General features: G+C 43.3%; 1 protein-coding gene across 8 annotated transcripts in view; it reads left to right on the top strand.

Moving 5' to 3' along the window:
- The window catches only part of LOC147642400 (DUF21 domain-containing protein At2g14520-like), an 89,409-nt gene that overhangs the window by 39,447 nt on the left and 30,774 nt on the right, over window positions 1-19,188 (top strand). For 6 of the 8 annotated variants that reach the window (XM_086806068.1, XM_086806076.1, XM_086806099.1 and 3 more), the window contains 9 exons: window positions 3,802-3,888; window positions 5,369-5,508; window positions 5,591-5,678; window positions 14,162-14,238; window positions 14,443-14,636; window positions 14,863-15,149; window positions 17,396-17,442; window positions 17,545-17,855; window positions 18,031-18,131. In XM_086806068.1, coding sequence (XP_086662194.1) covers window positions 3,802-3,888; window positions 5,369-5,508; window positions 5,591-5,678; window positions 14,162-14,238; window positions 14,443-14,636; window positions 14,863-15,149; window positions 17,396-17,442; window positions 17,545-17,855; window positions 18,031-18,062 — 1,263 coding nt within the window. In that variant the 3' untranslated portion in view covers window positions 18,063-18,131. The remainder of the gene's footprint in view (window positions 1-3,801; window positions 3,889-5,368; window positions 5,509-5,590; window positions 5,679-14,161; window positions 14,239-14,442; window positions 14,637-14,862; window positions 15,150-17,395; window positions 17,443-17,544; window positions 17,856-18,030; window positions 18,132-19,188) is intronic. The other 2 variants (XM_086806116.1, XM_086806109.1) reach the window with 1 other exon arrangement.

The following is a 19,188-nucleotide window of genomic DNA, read 5'->3' as shown; positions in this document are numbered from 1 at the left end:
ATCAAACCCTTTTTCAATAGCTCGGTCACTTGCTTCATAATCTCCTCTTGTTGAGCTTGACTCAAACGATAAGGAGGTCTGTTAGGAGGTGAGCTTCTTGGCATGATGTCAATCTGATGATCTTCCGGTCTCTTAGGAGGTAGCTCTCCTGAAAGAGTATTTGCAAAACAATCTTCATACTTCTTTAGGAAATCTTTCCTTTCATGATCAAAAGTTGGGAGTGACTCATCACTCTCAGATTCCTTTGGATCTCTTACATATATCAAGTACAAGGAAATAGATTGCTTTATTGCTTTAGGAACTTGTACATGACTAATGAGTGGAATGGAATTCTCCTCAACTCTTACATCAAAAGTTAAATTCTTGCCCTTATAAGGAAACCTAATCTTGTTTCCAGCCCAATCAATGGTCGGGTCTATCTTCTTATGCTAGGGCATACCCAAGATTACACGACAATGTCTAACTTTGCAAACAACAAAGTTCTCATGATCCACAGTCTCCAATCTGTGAGAGAAGCTTTCCCAAAATAGGAGTCAGCTCGACTGACATTCCCTCAAAGGCGGGACCTGCAGTAATCGGAGTTCTGAACCTATCCGGAGGGAGGTTCATGGCTTCAACCACTCGAGGATGAATGTAGTGGTGGGTAGTACCATTGTCGAAATGGATAAGCACGGGTTGGTTTGCCACTTTGTCCCAAGCTTTGAAAAGTTGCCTTTTCTTTGGCGGTGTATCATCTTGAAGTTGGAGTTCTTTTGGCAATGCATTGTTTTGGGGCGGTTTGGCTTCTTGATACAAGAGTCTTACACTGGGCTAGTACCAATGTATGAATCAAATTCTTGTTGCTCACAAAATCCCACAAGAAACTTTGCACCCCAATCTGGAAAAAGAATTTTGAAAAATAGGTCTAACACTAAGGTGGTGGCTATGTAGCCCCGAATAGTAATCCCTTATGGTGAAATTTTTGGAGAAGCTGTTGCTCAAGGCGACGACAATGCTATATCGCAAACGGTGGCTCAAGGACAGGCGGCGGCGGCGGTAGCAAATTTTCTAGGAGCGATGGCTCCTCAGTCGGCGGCTCAGCTGACGGATGAGGCTTTGGGGCGGTAGCTCCTCAGCTGGTGGCTTTGAGGTGGAGCAAGGTGGCGCAAGGAGGTGGAGAGGAAGATGATGATGGCAATGAAGCTCTTTGCTCTGTTCATGGTTGCATCAATTTGAAGCTTACTTTGCCGCAGTTAGAAAGAATGATACTGACAGGGTGATCTTAGCCCGTTGGTACTTGGAAGGTGAGGCCATTCCTTGGTGGACCCAATGTGCTCATGCCCACATTAGATTAGGTATGGCAGCTTATGTTTGGGACGAGTTTGTCCGTGACCTTAAGCAGCGGTTTCTACTGTCCCATTACCTTGAGCGACTAGAAGACGAGTTTAGGGGAGCGTGTCAGAATGCGCAACCAGTCCTTTAGTTTGCCAATAGAATTTCAAACTTATGTTTGCAATTCGGCTTATCTGATACGGACAAGAAAGGAAAATTTTTGTATGGCCTTGACACGTAAATCCAGTGGGAGGTGCGGTGCGTATGTTTCGGCCAGCCAGCTCGAAGATGCACTCTCGCTTGCGTAGAGTGCTGAAATGACGCACAATGGTGGCAAGCCCAAGACTTCCCAGTCGGCTACTCCCAAGGCTACCACCTTGGGGGGAAAAGGCCATAACCAAACGGGGTCTTCCCCAGGACAGAGGACGGGAGCCTCTGGCTCCAAGAACTTGACCAATACGCCCAAGCATACTCTAGACTAGAAAGCGGAGGCAGGGTAGATCGGTGGCAAGCTGAGTGCTGAGGAGATTGCTCAGTACAAGGAGGAGGGCAGGTGTTTCTTTTGTCATACAGAAGGATACACTTCTCGGGAGTGTCCTGAGAAGACTACAGCTCCAAAGACCGCCGCCTCAACCTCCACGGCTTCAGTGGTACTTTCAGTTGCCAGTATGACAGACAAAGGGAAAGGCAAGCTCCCTGCCGAAGAGAGTTCCTCTTCTACTCGCAGACAGCGTATAGAGGTGACAAGTGCCGAGGTGTCAGCCAGCCTTGTTAGAGGAAGAACAGGAACAGGAGGATGATTTGTTTCAAGCACAGCTTCTTAGCATGCTTGGAACTTTTCAGCAGCTAGTTAAGAATCCCAGAATGAAGAAATTTTTGCAGTCATGTACAGGGGATTCCAAGGTTGAAGCATCCCAGCATGCAGTAGAGAACAGTTGCAAATGAGGGTAGAGCATGTTGAGCAGGCACCTGTGATACTAGCTGATCCAGTGCAACATGTTACCCAGGCACAGGTACAGGCATTTAATGGCCAGGGCAGTAATGTGCAAAGGGTCATGCCGACCATTCCTCCATTCGTTGCTTCCCAGCTTGGCTATTTTGGTGGTGGGTCTGTTTTCCAAGCCATGGCTAGGCCGTCCACAGTTTTGCCAGGACTGATGTCAAGAGGGTCACCAGGAATGATGCCTATTTTCTGCACAGACCTGTTTTCAGCTCTGTTTTTAGCCCAAATTAACCCTTGTACTGTCCTGGAAGACTTTAGCAAAGTCCTACTGCATTCTGGCATCAACCGGGCAACATAACAGCCCAAAAACAGCACCTAAACAGTGTTGAAACAGCGTTGTATTGAAGAGATTATTACCCTCTTCTGTCCCTGCTTTGGTGTAGGAACTAACTACACCGGTTCCTGTTCAAGGAGGCAACTAGCCTCTGCATAGAAGCATGAAATTCACACAACTGTACCTGGTTTTATCTGATGAGAGCATTACCATAGTCTGCAAGAGAGAGAAAGAGAGAGAGAGAGGCTGTGGGGAGCAAGCTCAACCCTCAATACATGAGTTGTAGGGCAAGGGAGTGCACCACAATAGCTCTTAACCTGCAACAATCCACCATAATGGCTGCAAATGAGCCTCATTCAGCCCAAAATCCCACGCTTCCCTCTTCCCAGAGTGGAAAATGCACATAAATTTGACACTTGGCACATTTTTAAGCCTTTTCCACATGCAATCTTCCAAGCTAAAAATCTCCTGACTGTTCACATTCTCACAACAGTCCTTTGCCAGCTTTTGGTCCCCTTGACATTCTGCACAAACTGACGCGAACACTTTTCAATTCCGACACTGCCCAAAATAGCAGTTCCCTAGATTTTAGGGATGATGTCATCTGCATTCCTTGTGGTCTCCTGACCATCTTTGACCACTATGGTCACTTCAGAATTTGCTTAGAATTCAAGATACATTCACATTTCAGTGGCGGCCACTTACTAGTGTAAACTGGCCTATGCCCTCATTCAGTGGCCATGTCATGGACACTGTCATTCATCTTTCAGTGCAGTTCTCAGGCTTAGCCAACCACTGGTCCAAAGCCCCACTGGCTGACCCATTCTGACATTGCAATGGCCCAACCCCTTCCAAGAGATCCCGGGGGAAAACAACAGCAACCAAAGAAAAAGAAAAGAAAAATATATATATATAAAGAAATGTAAATAAGAAAAACAACTGCAAAAAGTTTCACCTCCTGGTGACACACTGCCTCTCCAATAAGGCTAGAGCATCCTCTAGTGAGTCTATCCTCTGCTGCCTGTCTCATAGAGAAGCGTGGACTAGTGAATGTAGCTCCGAGATAGACATATGAGTGCACCACCTCAACCTTGCTACCCATGTAAGTGATCTCTGTACAGCCTGCAACGAGAGAGAGAGAGAGAGAGAGAGAGAGAGAGAGAGAGAGAGAACCTTTAAATCTCACAAGCACGCAAACCTTTTCTCTGTGCAGCTGCTGGACTTTTTACTTGGAAAAGGTCATGTGGCTCTATTTCGTCGAGCGGAGTTGAAGACCCTTGTTCACATGCACGCAAATGAGGTATTGTTTTATTTTTTGTGATGGTTTTGTGTTCTAGATAAGCTAGCTCATGAAAATTTTTCATCTCTTTCTAGTGACAAGAAATATATGTTTAGTGTATTCTTGAAACTATCTTTTATGTACTAGCGGTATGACAGTTTTTAAAGATTTGAAGTTTTACTTACATAGGAAGTCTCAAATACATCAAGCTCGTGTTAAAATTCACTGCATGGGTCCTGAGTGTGAGGTTGTGGGTTGTCCCACAAATAAAAAAGCACTGCATGGACCTGACTGAACATTTTGTAAATATATCTGACTAAAAGTTAATCTGGGGCTTAATGATGCCAAGAGAATCCTCTGGGAGTCAAAGAGATCACCATATTTTTCATTTTTTCTGGCTTTTAGCTGTGATTTTGTATTGTTTCATAATACTTTCATTTATACTCAATAGAAGTCTCTTTCTTGCAAAAAAAAAAGGGAATTTAGGTTGAGATGTTGTACAGTTGAGATGATGTACATTTGGAAAGTCTTCTTTGATACGAAAATTTTAATGCCATGTCAGTGTGCTACTGCCACATCAGCAGAATTTTCCTGACAACTTTACAACCGGATGCTTGTAGATATCTTCAGAGGAAGATCTCAGCAAAAAAAAGCTATAAACAGGCTAGAAACATCTAGGTCCAAATTGGCACCTATACACTGAATAGAAGTCACGTTTTAAAGCCTTAACTACTATGCCAACTTTGGAGGAGCTCGGTCAAATGTCAAGAAGAGTGTTGCGGAAAGGGGAGATTGGTGGGACAAATAATCTTTGATGGTAGTTGTAAGCAGAGGATGAGCAAGCTTGATGACAGATGATGTGGGTTTTTTTCTAATAATTTAGTGGCAGCTACAAAACCAATTTTGCTAATTGACCCTGTGCTTGAAGTCTGAGTAATTGTGAGTTTATACACTATTCTACATTTGCATTTTATACGAAAGCGTATGATCTTTTACAAGGGTGTCACAGAACTGGAGACTACATAATTTAGACTGAATTCTTGCAGCTGGATAGCTATTTGAGCCCTTGGTCTGCCTGCATCGATGTCATATTGTCAAAATGGATGGTCCCTGTGGCCCTGGGCTTTGGCTATAATGGAAATTTTTTGTAATACCTTTTTGTGGTGGTCGCTGTTTAGTCTCCGATCCCTGGCATGTCTGTTGTGTTGCCGATACATGTTTCCCTATTGGCTAATCATACTGAGCTGGTGTTCATTTCCAAGTATCATAACCTTTATGAGTTCAGTTGTGGAAGGTTGAAACCCTTGTGAATTGGACATTGAAAAAGTATGGTGGGGTTAACTTTTGCAAACACAGATTTCGTCTGTGATCTTTGTTATTGGGGTCATGTGTTGGGTTGTTTTTATAAATCATGTCTAGCAAAGACCTTCTAATTGATTTCATGATTGCTTACAATTGAAGCAGATTGGTTATGGATATGTCAATGTTTTTGGACTGACAGGCTGGAAAAGGAGGAGAATTGACACATGATGAGACCACTATTATTACTGGTGCTTTGGAGCTCACACAGAAAACAGCAAAAGATGCAATGACACCGATTGCCTCGACTTTTTCCATTGATGTGAATGCAAAGCTTGACATGTATGGCTGTTGTTCCATTCGCAGCTGGCTGTATCAAATGGATGGCCATTGAGAATATTTTGAACTAATCTCTTTTCTTCAGGAACACAATGAATTTGATAATGACAAAAGGGCATAGTCGGGTTCCTGTGTACTCGGGGACATCAACCAACATAATTGGGCTAATTTTGGTGAGTGTTCTTCTCTAGACATATGATCAGTCTAAATGTGTCAGTGTTTCATGTACGCTTACATGTATGTTATGGATAGGAATTGCTGAAAAGCAAGGTTCCACAACTTTTGCATGCTTGGATGCGGTCAGCTGAGCTTAGCTCTTGAAGATGATCCTCACTACAAATGTGCTTTAATGCTCGGAGTTGAAAGTGCTGGTATTGTTGAAAATTTAGGTACAACCAAAGTTCAGCTGTTATGTCGCAGCAAAACTGTGAAAGGGAATGCACAAAGAAGCAATATGGTCAAAGGCATAGATGTGACCCATTGTTATGTGGTCAGACTGGCCGCCGACCAGCCCACACCAGCCAAAAAAGGCAGTCAGACACACAAGACAGGCTTAGCAGCCATGTGGGCAGATCATGAACAGATTGGATAGCATAAAAGCTGCTCAGGCAGGGCATATGCAAGCAGCCAGAGCAAGAGTTCACATGCGCATCTGAAGTAGGAATTCAGCTGGATGTTTGCTAGCGATTGAGAGATCAACATTCTCCATCAACTTGGGCGCTTCTATTGTATTGTCGATCATTTATATTTTTGAGACAGTCTTTGTACACACTTCATTGTATAATCGAGCTTGGGTTTTCACAATTTACACCAGATTGGAGTAGGTACTTGTGTGTTTGTGTTTGCATAAATCTTCCGCTGTGATTCTCTCTATTAACACTCTCATAGCACCAGTAGGTCTACATTTGGTGTCAGAGCCTTTGGTTCCTGCAAAATTTTCATTTCCAGCATCTTGTGTGTGTTATCTCCTTGATTAGGGTAGAATCAGGGGAACACAGTAGGGTCTGGGAAAGTCTCTTTTGGGTACTGTTTGCTGTTACCACTTTTATCCATCATGTCTACAGATGAGCGGATAGTGGCCCCGATGACTGAGATCGCCTCTCTTGGTAACTAGATGGCACACTCCTCTCAGGGAGAACCAATCCAACAGGTGTGCCACGAGTAGGAGGTGGATCAGCTTGAGGACTCCGAGCGTTGTGGCGAGTGACATTTTAAAGGTCACTTGAAAGGACCTATCTGAGGGTCGAGAGCCCGCGTGAGAGCTGCCATCTCAATGGTCCTCCTTGATGGATCCCTCTCATCGAATTTGGGTTCTTCTGTCCGTTTACCATTCCCAGGGTGGCCTTTTGACACTGGATTGGTGTGCTCCTACCTTGGCACCCTGTCTCCGCAAACCAAGGTGTTGAAGATGTTCAATGGGAAGGTGAATGGTGAAAGAATCACCAATTGGGCTTGGGGAGATGACTGCCACATTGAAGGCAAGGTGTGGTTTGGATACAGTTCTAGTTGCAGATTGTCTGGACAGCTTTGAGCGGTGCCGCCTTGTCGTGGGAGGAGTACTTGATTCTCAAAGCACCATGTAGGTAGGGATGTGGGATGATTGTCGTTGGGTAGTCTTTAAGGAATTTACCGCCGTTGATTATGGGTGCAGGTTGCAAAAACAACGAGGTATTTTTAGAAAGAAGCTTGGTGAGAAGGTAATTGACTACTTGGCTGCCATGTGCACATCGTAATCCGGTGCCATGTGGACATGCATTTTACTTGCAACTGCCTAAAAGGTAAGTTTAGACACTGTATATGGATAGATTGGAGCAGTTTTTTGGCAGTCCAATAGGTGCCTAGGAGTGCCCAGGACATGCACCAATAGTTGGGACATATATCGGACATAATATGAACATGTATAATAACTTTTTTAATGATATTTTAGGACCTGAAAAGGCTGGCCGGGCAGCGTATGACCTGCCATGAAAATATTTATGTAAAGGAAGGTCGAGGGTCATGACTAGGAATTGGACGACAATCTTATGTTTTTGATTAAGAGGAGGAGTAGTTTGCACTACATGAAGCAGCTGGTTTAGTCATTAGCATGCATAGAAGTTAACGCACAGGATTCAGTTGTCCATATCTACTTGAGATTTGAACAATCATTGTATATACATCATGTTTTGGTAATATACAATAGGATTAGGTTAGGTAATTCTATCTCTTCTACTTTTCTCTACTTCTCTGTGCCATCATGCCAAGAACGCAGATGTAGAGTAGATTAGAGAACACAAGAAGCTCTTACTCAAAAATGGTTGCCAATTGCAAACTCCTTCCAGCTTTAGGTCAAAGTAGTGATGAAAAAATTCTCCATTGTGCTCCCGGGTTTCTGCAAATTAGGGTTTCAGCTGAATTGTGGTTTTTGCAAATTAGGGTTTCAGCTGAATTCAGGGTTTCTACAACACTAGGGCTTTAAAATTGGATTTCTTGTAAAAATTAGGGTTTTGTTGCAAAAATTAGGGTTTTTGAAAATTAGGGTTTCAGAATTTAGCAACACCATATGTAGAGATAAGCATAAGCAAAGGTTGAACAACCTGTTTTTGTTGAGAAAATTTTGAAAATTAGGATTTTTGCAAAATTAGGGTTTTTGCAAAAATTAGGATTTCTAAAAATTAGGTTTTCACATAGGCCATCTAATGAGAGAGAGAGAGAGAGAGAGGAAGAGAGGATAAGCTTTGGCCCAATTCTGGCAAAAGATTATCATTGGGCCACCTCCCAAGTACACATAATTCTCCCAAGAGTGGGAGGGTGGCCAGTCTTGGCCACGTGCCCAAACCCATGTCCATTCCCAAACTCACTTATAAGCTGTCCGCGTATACTTTAATGAAGTGTGAACTATAACGTGTCCGCCCACACTTAAACGAGGGGTGTACAAAACATCAAATTTAGCCATAACTTTTAAATGAAGAAACACAGAGTTTAAAGGCACACCTACCACCTGTCCATAGCTGACAAACTAGGTCAGAATACAGATTCACACACACGGTTCACCGGGGGCTTTCTACAACAAAGCGCGCACACACACAGTGATAGTCTCGGGAGATAGAGTGAGAGGCACACAACTCAATATAGATTGAATGATAGGGAAATATGCCCAAGACAAAGTACACCTCATGTTCACACACATCACTGCATGTGACATAAATGTCTACAAACCTTCCCTGGAGTGATGATGTGAACCTATACAGGGATATGGCTGATCAATCTCTAAAAGGCAACAAGCCCAAAGCTTTGCAAAAAGCTTCAAACTTCTAACGAGGAAGAGCCTTTGTGGACAAATTTGCCATGTTGTCATGTGTGCACACATAGACTAAGTTGAGCTCTCCTGGAGAGAGCCTCTCCTTGACATTATGATAGTGCTCCTCAATGTGCTTAGTTCGAGCATGAAACAGAGGGTTTCTCGCAACTGCCAATGCACGTTGATTGTTAGTAAAGATAGAAGTGGAGGACAGCTGTCCAATATCTAAATCAACCAAAAGGCGTTTGAGCCATACACACTCAACTGTTGCTATAAAGGATTCCTTGTACTCAGCTTTGCAGCTTGAAGTGGTTGCTGTTGGCTGCTTCTTACTGAGCGCTGATATACATGAAGACGGAAGCAAAAGCCGTTAGTGGACACCCGGGTGCCCAATCCGAATCACTGAAAGTATGCAGCTGTGACTCATCCCCCATGGGATAGAACAATACAAGGAATTGGGTGCCCTGTAAGTAGCGGAAAACCTGCTTGATAGCTTGCCAATGCTTGATACCTAGGCAATGCATTAATCTACTCAAGTGTGACATCCCATATTGAATGTCTGGCCGCGTATTGCTTACGTATTAAGTAGATCAAGCATCCAACAGCTTGCTAATATAAAGACCGATCAAAGGGCTCTCTAGAATCTTGAATGCTAAGCCTAGCACCTGTCTCAACTGGTGCAGACACATGCTTACAATCATCAACCTTTTAAGCAGTCTCTATATGTACTTGGATTGCATCATGACAATCCCATGATCATGTTTTAAGAACTGAATGCCCAAATAGTGATGCAACGGTCCCATATTTGACATGTCAAAAGATGCCTGTAATTCAGCCATGGAGGCTGAAATCTGGTCAATATTGGGGCTTGTGAGTAGCAGATCATCCAACAAGGAGCTTGCTTAAGGCCATAGAAAGTTTTTCATAACCTACACACTTTGTTCTCCTGACCCTTTTGAAAGAAACCACGAGGCTGAGATACATAAACCTCCTCATGCAAATCACTGTTGAGGAAGGCGGTTTTGATATCCAACTGATCAATGATGTGTAGTCATAGATGGCAATAATACACCCCAATGGTAGTCATACAAGAAGTGGGAGCACATGTCTCATCATAATTGATGGCCTTCTGTTGAGCATAACGCTTTGCAACAAGCGTTGCCTTGTAGCGGTCAATGCTACCATCTGCCTTATGCTTGAGCTTGTAAACCCACTTCGTACCAATGGCTTTCTTGCATGAGACAACCAGCCAAATACCAAGTGTCATTCTTGAGGATTGAGTTGTACTCATCTTGCATGGCATGCATCCATTGATTATCTTCCAATGCTTCCTCAAAGGAAACAGGTTCCTTGTCATTGCAAGTGGTGGCAATGAGAGCATGATCAACATAATATCCAGATGCATAATGAGAACTTGCACATGTCTTGTTGGACAGAGGACCTATGATCTTGCTATCACGCAGCATATCCAACCACCATCGTGGCACCCATTTAGATGCTTGAATGGTTGTCACTTCCTCATTCATTGCATCATCCATAATAGCCTCACCTATGGCCTGATCTTTGGGCTATAAAATGGGCTGAATCTCAGCCAAAGTGGGCTGATTTGGGGGCTGAATTTCAACACCCCGTTGAGCACTAGAATGCTCCACATATGGCTGTCTTGGATTGTTCAAGGATTGTGCAATCATTCAACTTGTAGTTTTTTGCATGAAAGCATGGGTTGAACCGAGTTTTCCACAAAAACCACATCTCTACTTCACCAAAATCCATTTTGTAGCCGGATGGTAGAGTCTATACCCCTTGCCTTCCGAACCGTATCCCACAAAAATGCATTTTACCGCCTTCTCATCAAGCTTATTGCGGTGTTGCTCAGGCACAAGAGCATAAGCAAGACACCCAAACACATGCATGTGAGCCACTGAGGGCTTCTTGCCATTCCAAGCTTCATAAGGCGTCAATGTTTGCAAGGCTTTGGTGGGGCACGTGTTGGGCACATAAGTGGCGCAAAGGCCTCCATCCAAAAACTGTGAGGTAAATCTTGCTCCTTCACCATGCAATGTGCCATCTCCATAAGAGGCTTGCTTTTCCTCTTTGCCACACTATTTTGCTGAGGTGTGTAAGGCACCATACATTGGTGTTTTATGCCTCTCTCAGACATATATGCAGTAAACTCTTTCAACATATACTCCGCCCTCCTCGATTTTTACAAAGGATACCAACTTTGCACATTTTCAGCCATAGAAAGAAAGTGTCTAAAGCATGTAAAAACCTTTGACTTTTGCTTCAAGGGATACACCCAGGCATGCCTGGAGTAGTCATCGATGAAAGTCACAAAATAGAGGTATCTCCCAAATAGATTGTGTTCTCATAGGACCACATACATCATTGTGTAAAGCTGTAGTTTTTGGACAGCCCTTATTGATCCATCCTTTACGAATGATGCCCATTTTATCTTGCCCAAAATGCACCCCTCACATACATGTTTGATGGGGGCCTTAAGTTGGGGCAACTTTGACACCATTTCTTGCCTCTTAAAGTTCAACAAATTGCCAAAATTGAAGAGGCCAATGCGGGCATGCCATAGCTCCACATCACTCATAGCACATGTGGCAGTAAGTGAATAAGCGTCTTGTAACAACCTCTCATTCATCCAGTCTATAATGGCCATAACATAATGTACCAGTAGCAACGATGGTATCACCATCACTCCGATCATGATCTGTGCATCTATCATCTATAAATCTGACAACTAGACAAGCTCTAGCAATGGCATAGAATGATAGCAAGTTCTTCTTAATGCCAGGTATAAACAAGAGTTGGAGAGAGTGATTGTCCAACCCTTCCAACTTCTTTCACTAGATATCAAGAGTTGTTTGCACATGTGACTGTACCTCCATGAGGAGCAGACTCAAGGGAGACAAACAAACCACTTTGAGAAGTAATGTGCTTGCTAGCACCATGTCAAAGTACCAAACATGTGCCTCTGTTACTGATAAGCATACATTATATTTAGAATGATCGTATTTACAATGCACACTAACAGCCCAATCATCATGTGCATAACTAGCGACTCCTCCTTAGCGCTAGGTGCTGATGCATTAGCCACAAACATGCCTAAATCTTTCTTCTTTTCCTTCTCTAGGCTCTTCTCGCATTCATTGATGTAATGCCGAGGTTTGCGGCAATAGTTGCATTTACCCTTCTTCTTTGGCTTCTCGCTCCCTTTCTCGGCAACCTTGCTAGAAGACTGGGCTGAATTTGACTTTGGCTTGTAGCCACCCTATGAAGAAGCTTTGCCTTCCCCTTTTTGATTGACAGCAAAAGCTTGGTCCCCAACACAAGATAGACTTGTTTTGCCGTGATTGCTCTTCTTGTAAGAGCACAGAAACCAGCTCATCAAAAGAGAGGGCACTAGGATTACCCTTCATCATGAGCGGAATGGTAGAGGCAAAACTTTGGCAAAAATTTAGATGTCTCATTACGCACCTGGTAAAGCACTACAAGTGCATCACAAGCCTGTTTGATAGTCTTGCATGAACGAATGTGCGGAATAATGGTCCGCTTCATAGACAAAGCAAGCAAAGTATACGCTTGTGCATCTCGGTCATTTTATCTGACCTGCTCTGGAGTAGGAGTAGCTTGTGCAGCTATGACATTAGAGCCCTCTATGTGGACCACTTGTTGCTACAGCCTGTTGCTGTATTGGCGAGGCAGGGCATGCCTCAATGCCAACAACCACATTCCATAGCCCTTTGGCAACCAATATACGACGCATCATATATGACGAGAGAGGATAGTTGGTGCCATCCAACTTTTCCTCTACTCACAACATCCCAAATACATCATTGCTAGCCATGTCCCTTGTCCACCCCACACCAATGTATTATAGATACACCCAATGTACAGTGAATGGCAGCCAAGGAAGGTGCCAAGTGTACCATTGATTGAAGGACGTGCAAATGTACTGAAATGACAAGAGAAAGGGGTATAGACAGTATCTGAAATGAGAGTTGTTGATGGAAGAATGTTGAATTTGAGAGTGATAAAGGTGTTGAATGTCAATGCCGTCACCACGAGAAGGTAGCCCGAAGACTCCATAACTCTGATTTATGTGTTCTTTGTATCGGGAGACTTGGGGGGCGATGAGCAACACTATGATATAAAAAAGTTTATTCCTTAAATCCGGCTTTGTAGAGGTGGCGCAGCCCTGGTGGCTGAATTTGGCTGAGCCGCCAAAATTTGGGCGGCAATGGCAGAAATCACATTAGATGCTAGGCGAGTTGCTATGTGTATGTGGCTTCGTGGTGCAATCCCAAAAACAGGTAGAAATCTTCTTCGAAAATTTGAGTGCTGTCAATATTGCTGTGTGGGCTGAAAATTCGCCTTGGACGACACCAAGAATAGGGTTTTCAAATGGAAACCCTTGCCGGGGCCTATAAGAAGCCTAGTAGGCTTCCTTTGAAGCCAAGGAAGGCGACAAAATAGGCAAGAAATGCAAAAACGGGCTGCAGTCTGTAGTGTACCTGTGTGCAGCAAATGAGCTGAAAATGGAGAGCAGCCAGCTGAAGATGCAATTAGAGCAAATTGAGGAAAAATCTGAAACCCTAATGCAGACAAGCGATACCAAATGTTGGATGACCTGCAGATTTAGGGCTAGGGTTTGCAACAGCAAAGCACACACATATAGAGTGATAGTCTCGGGGGAGAGAGTGAAAGGCACACAACTCAACATAGATTGAATGATAGGGAAATGTGCCCAAGTACTAAAAATAAAGTACACCTCATAAGTGGATAAGGGGGTGTACATATGCACAGGGGAAAAACACCTTCTAGTGAGGGAAAAAGTGCCCCGGCCAACTAAGTGTGCTCACATACATCACTGCTTGTGACATAAATGTCTACAGCATCCTTCATTAGTTAACATTTTCCCCGCCCTGTAGTAGGCGCGCAGAGAGCCCCACATTTAGGTGGTCTGGAAACCTGCCCGTCAGGCGGTGGTGCCTTTGAACCCACGACACCCCCCCCCCCCCCCTCCACTCCCCCCCCCCAACCCACAAAATCCTGGATGAGACCACCTACTTTTGGGCTACAAATCCGGCGGCAATTTCCTACAGCTAGGTTTATAATTTAGTAAATCCACAAATGAAGATTATCAGAAACAAAATTTTCTCATCAGAGGCTGAGTGTGTAGCAGCTCTATTGACATGTAAGCTTCTTAAACAGCTTTTTGACCTTGGGAAGTCTGATGCTACAGTTATTTCTCCAATCTGTTAAATAGCCTGGTTATCTATCTTCCTTTGGCTCATACTCTTACACATTTGTCTTACCTTATTTTCTTTGCATTGATGATACATGAGCTGCAACTTTTTGTAGGTAAAGAACCTACTCACAACTCGCCCTGAAGAGGAGATGCCAGTGAGGCAGCATGCTACCATACGGAAAATTCCAAGGTGCTTTGTTGCCATTGTATTCTTACCATCGTTTTTTAGACACCTGAAATATTGCACGTATTAGTTGAAAGCAAAGTCTTAATCTTGTCAAAATGAGCAAAAGTTGATATTGATGATACTATTTTTGAGTGTTTTTCCTGATATTTTTGAGCTATTGGTATAGTTTTGCAAGTTCTTAATTGTTGTTATTTTCTATCTTTGTAGGGTTGAAGAGAACATGCCATTATATGACATTCTGAATGAATTCCAGAAGGGACACAGCCATATGGCAGCAGTTGTAAGATATAGTCAAGAGAAGCTGGATGCTATCAACAGGAGTAAAGAATTCAAGGGGCAGGTAGACAGGAGAATGGGCAGCTCCAGGAACAAGAAACCCATAGAGGCCAAAGTTGTGCAAGGTGTGATGGGGTTGCCTGGGTCCTTGATAACAGCGTCTTCTTTGTCTTTCGATTTGATTTAATTGTTTGTGAAATCAAATTTATTTCTGAGGTGTTTGACTCTTGAATCTCTGATAAGGAAGAAAAAATTAATGCACATAGAGGATGTCTATGAAACAATGGTAGCACATAAAAAAACATTGGTGATACAAAGTGGCATGTAACTCAGTTACAAATGATTGGACAGGCCCACCCATGGCGGTAGCAGTGGACGTTTCTGAAGGCGAGAATCTGGCTGATCCTGGGAATGTAGTGTTGGTGAAGCGAAACCTACTGAATGCGTCTGCTCTTACAATATCTAGAAAAGACGGTGAAGGGGGAGCAGAAAATCCAAGCCAAAGAAACAAAAAGTGGGAGCGCACTGGTCAAGGGGATCTTCTGGATATTGGCGAGCAGTTTATTCCAAGTTTTCCTCAGGATGAGGAGGTTATTGGGATCATCACAATGGAAGACGTCATTGAGGAACTTTTACAGGTATGGATGTCTATTTTTGAATGGGGTATTCTTGCTTTTGCTATTCTGTTCAGTATGCTTAAATCATGGTATGCCTGTTTGCTAAGGTGGTGGTCTTGCATTCGTGGGTTCTTAAGTATATTTGTGTTTGGCACAACCTTTTGTGGGGTTCAAGCATATTTCTGAAATTTTGTGTTTTGAGTTTAAGCATGTGTGAAGTCTTCCACCTGCTCTTGGGTGCTGGGTGACATGTCATCACAAATGCAAAGTGCACAAAGTCAGGGAAATAACCTGAACATATCGTCAAAATATGTCCAAGGTCTTTTTAAAGCATGTGTGAAGTCTTTCAATAAACCTGCACCTGCTCTTGCATGCTGGGTGACATGTCATCACGTGGTCTATGCAAAGTGCAAAGTTGGGGAAATAACCTGAATATAACATGCACATTCCTAAAATGTGAATTTGGGCATGTTCCTTGATTCATCTAGGTATATAATTCAGCGGTATTAGCGGACATGCAGATTTCACATTGTGAATTTTTCGTCCGGGTTGCGGCCAGTATTGTGCTTATTCTTTCTATCTTTAGCGGTGCATTTGCCCTATCAACTACTTATTTGCTGTACTAATTCTTTCTATTTGCTACTTCCCTTAGTGCTAGGCTTCATTATGGCGGAGTCTGCCTTGCATCTCTGGAGATTTGACAGAAACTCAGTATGAAGGCCTTTGTGTGAATATATGCTCTTATGTGTGTGTGTGTCTGTGTGTGTGAGAGCATATCTTGATACAGAGTTCTACACCCACTATTGGGCACTGATGACGTTAGTGGGGATGTCGTAGTATCTAGTCCATACTATGCATAATGGAGTTGATAGTCATATAGTCTTGTGGGTTGACTGCCATGAGTATATAATATGCACGTTCCTAAAAGGTGAATTTGGGCTTGTTCCTGGATTCATCTAGGTATATAAATAACCTGAATATTTCGTCGATATATGTGCAAGGTCTTAACTACATTGCTTTTGACTTATAAGCCCCACAGAAGAGCTTCACCTGCACCAAATATTAAACTTGCAGCACATTGCACACAAGACCGAGGGGCTCAGTATGAAGAGATTCACACTTTTCATCTACAACCACACAGGCTGAGCCTTTAGACCAGATGGGCAGAAGGTAATTTTCTCCACCTACTTGTAGAGTCACCAGCAAGTGCTGCAAGCTTACTTTCTGGTCTGCAGAGACAAACAAAAGCTTTTACAAAACTCGCTTTACACCACGTTCGAACCACTATGCCCTCACAACAAGCTAGTTTGGGTAGACTGGTCTAACTCCTTGATTTAGCATCTATGGTCAATCTGTGAGTGGTAGCTCAACACTTTACATATCCCAGGGTGATCGTCATGACTGAAAGTGAGGGTAGGCTAGTCCAGCTCCATGATTTCCAGAGTAGATTGCATAATAGGCCACTGAGCTACACATTTTCTTCCTCGTGCAACTGGAACTCTAGTGGCTGGCCAAAATCTGTAAGTGTAATCACTTCGCAAGGTCAAGACCTTGTAAAGGCTCCAGCACATACTCTATTCTTGCTAACGTATTGACATTGACCAATACCTGCTGCTACAAGCTATTCATTTGTGTTGCTGAAGTTTCCCAGTCACTTTCATGAACCCAATGTGGTAACTAAAACACAATTCAAATTTTTGGAGGGTAGAGGAAAATTGTAGGTTGTGGAAGACAAGGAGAGTCAAGTGGTGTCTAACAGAACAGCCCTCATGGCGAGAAGAAGTGTGCAAAACTGGCAACGAGTGGAAAGAGGCACAGCTTGTGCCTCAAAAAAGGGCTCTTTCAAACTGGATTTCACATAATAGGAGATTCCATTTAGTGCAGAATGAGTCAAGGGTTCTGAAACAAGGCTTATCGTAAGTGCCAGATTCAGGTATACTGTGTGAAGACTGCCGTGGGAAGTGGACTTAAGCATGTTCAAATTTGGCTGCTACGTATGCATTTGTGCTAGCTGCACTATATATTTGCATGTGCACTTACCGCACTCTATGTTTATTTTTGGTGGTAGAGCCATACTCATGTAAGGTGTACCTTAACACTTTTTGTTGTCATTGGCCTCTGTGTTCGATTTACATCCGTGTTTTTAGTAAGAATGATTCAGTTATTTTTAATTCTTGAGCTGCTCTGTTTGTTTGGATATCAAGTGCAAGTGCATCAAGGATGCATATTTAGATGGATGTTGCTGACAATTGAAGTGATTGTTGCAGGAGGAAATTTTAGATGAGACTGACGAATACATAGATGTTCACAACAAGTATTGTCATTATTCTCATATGTTTCTAACTTTTCAAGGATTTGCTTCTATTTTCCAATCTTTGATGGTTTGTGTCTTCTAACCAGAACATACATTTTCCAGGATAAAAGTGAACATGTTACCACTTGGAGGAAGGTCGCCTTTGTCACCCCTTTCATCATCCGTGCCAACAGCAACAGTTTCGCCTCTGTCATCTTTCCAGCATACTCCTGCATTGACTTCACCTATTGCATCTTTTCAGCCTACTCCGATGGCAGACTCACCTTTTTCTTTACACTTACAAGCACCAAGAACAACACCTACAATTAATATCTCTCCCAATACGTCACTCCCTCAATCGCCACCAACAATTACTCTAAATGTTGATGTGCAAAATGTGGAAGACACGAGGGGCAAGTATTCGAGTGGACAAGGTAAGCATGTTCATCACTAGACATGTTTACTTTTTATATTGTTCCCCGTGGGCGAGCTCTATGTTTTGTTGCACCAATGTTCTTGTCTTTGGTTTTCACAGAGTACTGTCACCACGCCTAGTAAAAGACTATCATCCTGATAAACATTGGTATTAAGCATTTGCACTGAATGCAGGATCTTTTACTTCATCGAGAAAAAATGAGTAAGGCGCAAAGGTTCTTCAGGCAGATTACTTGACTGTGTAGCTGCTTTTGACTTGGTATTGACTACCTTTGGTAAGCTGGTGATGCATTGAAAAGAAGTAGAACCATATTTAAATTTTATGGGTGACTATTGGATCAAGAATACATGATCTTTAAAGTAATGCTCATCGTTTGAAAAATTTCGGAACAAAACTTACTGCAGATCCTTGTGGGATACATAGTAAGGCTCACGATGCCGTCATTTGAAAGCATTTGGATTGTCTATCGTTTTTATCAGCTTGCCCAGCATCTAGATTACAAAGACTCCCAAAGAAGTTAGACAAACAGCCCAAGAGGAAGAAGAAGTTAGACAAACAGCCCAAGAAGAAGAAGAACCAAACCAAGGGATAGAAACCAAGGCAAATTGACCAACCACGCAGCAACCCTCATAGTGGGTACCGGCAAGGTTGCTAGAAGCACAGGGATACTATGAAGGTAATACTCTCATTTGGGTGGCCAAGCAAGCAAAACGATCCCTCTCCCTCAACAGCCCCCCAAGATGGGTGCCTAACAGCGTTCTGAATGTTGAAGGGTACTACGATGGTATTACCATTATATGGGTGTCCAAGCCATCAAGAAAGAAAACATCCTAATCGAGAGCGAAGCTCCCTGTACTGCTGCGCACTTCCCCTCACTGGTCGTGAGCACCTTCCACTTGCTGCCCGCCTTCTCATTTCTTGCCATCCCTCCTCTCTTGCCCACCTTCTCTCCTGCCTGCCAGTGCTCCTGCCCGCCTTCTAACCTAGCTTCTGCGCCTGTCCTTTGTATTCATCCTGCCTGCCTTCCTCTTCCACTCCTCTTTGCCTCTTTTCCAGCCCTTCTCCCTGTCCCTCCTGCTTTGTTACTTGTGCCAGCTTACAGAAAACTCCTACTGTGCTCAAGTCGGCCACCCGTTCCTTGATTGGCATTATGCCAATTCTTCTCCACTTCATAGGCTGTGAGAACTATCATGTTTTTTTCCAAGAAAAAGATCCTTCTATTAGTACCAAGAAAAAGAGCCAAAATGACCAAGTTTAAATCCGTGGAAACGTGAGTCAAGATGAACAAAGAGGAGGATGCACTTCCCCTTCGGCTGGCCCCTCTAGGTGGA

This window comes from Cibotium barometz, chromosome 1, assembly GCF_041138505.1.
Source record: "Cibotium barometz isolate CiBa-2024 chromosome 1, ASM4113850v1, whole genome shotgun sequence".
NCBI lineage: Eukaryota > Viridiplantae > Streptophyta > Polypodiopsida > Cyatheales > Cibotiaceae > Cibotium > Cibotium barometz.
The sequence above is the reverse complement of the archived record's forward strand: the minus strand, read 5'-3'. Positions and strand labels throughout refer to the sequence as shown.